General features: G+C 31.6%; 1 protein-coding gene across 1 annotated transcript in view; it reads right to left on the bottom strand.

Annotated features, from left to right (window-relative positions):
• The window catches only part of LOC123005106 (persulfide dioxygenase ETHE1, mitochondrial-like), a 3,762-nt gene extending 2,115 nt beyond the window's left edge, over positions 1-1,647 (bottom strand). Inside the window, exons 1-2 of the mRNA XM_044398721.1 lie at positions 1,326-1,647; positions 1,117-1,261 (exon numbers count right to left, since the gene is read on the bottom strand). Coding sequence (XP_044254656.1) covers positions 1,117-1,261; positions 1,326-1,418 — 238 coding nt within the window. The 5' untranslated portion in view covers positions 1,419-1,647. The remainder of the gene's footprint in view (positions 1-1,116; positions 1,262-1,325) is intronic.
• Positions 1,648-2,523: the final 876 nt, after the last annotated feature.

Raw genomic sequence — 2,523 nt, 5'->3', positions numbered from 1 at the left:
GGAAACTGGATTTGTTTCATTATTATTTTCCTATTCTATTCTCATTTTATTTTTATAATTCTTTTTCTATTTTCATGCTTGAAGATTGAATGTTCTATAAATTTTGAAAGTTAGAAAGTTAGAAAACTAGAAAAAAAACTAACAAAATAGAAACACAAAATGTAAAATGTCGATTTTAAACAGAAAACCGTGTTTTTTTCTCGTGAAATTTGACGAAAATGGAACAAAAATCACAAGATTTTGTAAAAAGTAATGCTTCTTCTCGAAATTTCGCTCTAACAAACCAAAATATCACCAAATTAGTTCTAAAATTGTCTTATTTTTGCTTTCTTCGAATGTTTTTGAGCAAACAACACACTTTTTTCGCCAAAACAAACCGAAAAATATGTCAAAATTAGCGCATTTTTTTCTAAAAGCCAAAAATATGAGTTGTTTAGATGAAAAAATTTCAATTTGCACATTTTCAAAAATATCGAAAAAATCATCCTTTTAACTTTTTTCTTATATTTGCCCAAAAAACCCAAAAAAGTACGTTATTTTTGCCTTTTTCGAAGATTTAAGCAAGTTTTTAAGCCAAAAACTTAAAAACAACCCAAAATTGTTCTTATTTTGGCTTGTTTAGCTCGATTTAGCTTGATTGTAACCTAAAAACACACTTTTTTCACAAAATTTTGTTGAAATTTTTTTTTCAGTTATAAACACAACAAAAACAACCTTTTTCGTATTCCCAAAAGTGCAATTCCAAAAATTTTCAAAAAAAACACAAAAAAAACAAAGTTAACACTCACTTCCGCCCTAACCGGAAGTGCCACCATTTTAAAAATATTTTTATTCAACGCCACCTATCCTAACCCAACTATTTGCAAATTTTTAGATTAATATCATTGTGAGAACTCAAAATATTTCAAATAAGAGGTTTAGCCGGAACACTCTGTAGAACAACACAACCTTGACCTTGAAAACCGAGTCGTAGGGAAAGAAAGAGAAAAAAACATTGGACGAAACTGAGGGAAGAGTGAGAGGTCAATGTTGTGTTTTGCATCCCCCACTCCCCAGAAAATAAAAAAATACCAAAACTTGTTTCTTTTATTGTTAAGTAGTGTTTTAAATATTTACCAGCGTAAAGTAACCTCAAATTCAAATCCTTGGTGAGTTGAAAATCCCGCTTAGCATGGTCCACAACCGGGTCGATAAGTATGCACTCTGCACTGTCAGCATCGCCCAATAAATACGTGTAAGTCGAGCTTTTCGGGTCGAATAACTAAACAAAATAACGAAAAAAACCACCCCATCATTGTTTTATTTCACACACCACATTTTCTCACCTGTCTGAAAATAAAACTCGACGAAAACGGCTTAAATCGTGTCACACAACTCATGTTTCGTGAGGTTATTAAATGTAATGATCTGAGCAACATTTCGGGTAATTACCCCTTTCAGGGGGGGCGATTTGGGGTATTTACCGAATTAGTAATAGGGTGAATCACGTAGAGGGCGGGATTGGGACTTTTACAAAGATTTACAATAAAACAACCACAAAACACAAAAAAACTGCAGTGACTGTATTTTTATCAATGATAAATCGAAAATTTCACAATCTTTAAACGATTATTTGATTAAATGATTGTTTATTTAACAATTTATTTAACAATGTTGACAATTTGTCAACAAAACTGAATTAATAGGCAAAGTGCGAACTTGGCTGTATTACTGGTTGCCCACGCTAATAGTTTTTGCAAATGTGTGATGTGCTAATGCACTGTTTTTATTTAATTTAATAACAAAAATTGAAGCTAAAATTCGTAAAATAAATATCAATTTTGTTTTAATTGCCAAAAAGTGGATTACAAACTCTCACAACTTATGCAACTCCAAATACACACGTGTGCGACGTATGCCGACTCTTACCAACCTTAACAAATTATAATCAGCGCGCAAATTCAAATGTGGAAATTTCGAACGTGAATATCTCGAAAAGTATGCGTTGCACGTGAAAATGAAGTATGTCAAAAAAGATGCGCAATGGAAGGTTCTGTCGAATGGTTTAGTCGAAATTGATTTTGGCGATGGTCATTTTCGTATCTCACTTAGGAAAAACAAAATACCTAACTGATTTTATATTTTTGAAATCTATGCTTTTAGCTGAGATGTATGAGGGGTGACACGATAGGGTTATTATGAGTTTGAAAAACCCACCCCTAAAATGTTTTTTATGCAATGCAACTTGTTTTATGTCACATAGTAGGGTTATGAATGAAGAAAAGATTTCCATAATTTGAGATTTTTTGGTCGACTAAAAACCGAGATATTGAATTAATTAATGTCAACAAAATTTTTTTTGGTGTCGACTGTAAACTCATTTAACTCATGTAATTTTTCTCGATCTTGTCAATTAATATTATAGAGTTAGAACAACTTTGAAAGTTTTGAAAACTGCGAAATTTATGAAATTTTTGCTCGACCAAAAACTACCAGTAAGTCTTTATTTTGATTCTAAATAAAGCTGTAAGGGTCCCAAAGCTC

Source organism: Tribolium madens, unplaced genomic scaffold (genome assembly GCF_015345945.1).
Source record: "Tribolium madens isolate multiple individuals breed KSU strain unplaced genomic scaffold, Tmad_KSU_1.1 Scaffold_20;HRSCAF=117;Tcas5.2_LG4, whole genome shotgun sequence".
Taxonomy (NCBI): Eukaryota; Metazoa; Arthropoda; class Insecta; order Coleoptera; family Tenebrionidae; genus Tribolium; species Tribolium madens.
This window is presented reverse-complemented; position numbering and strand designations above follow the sequence as displayed.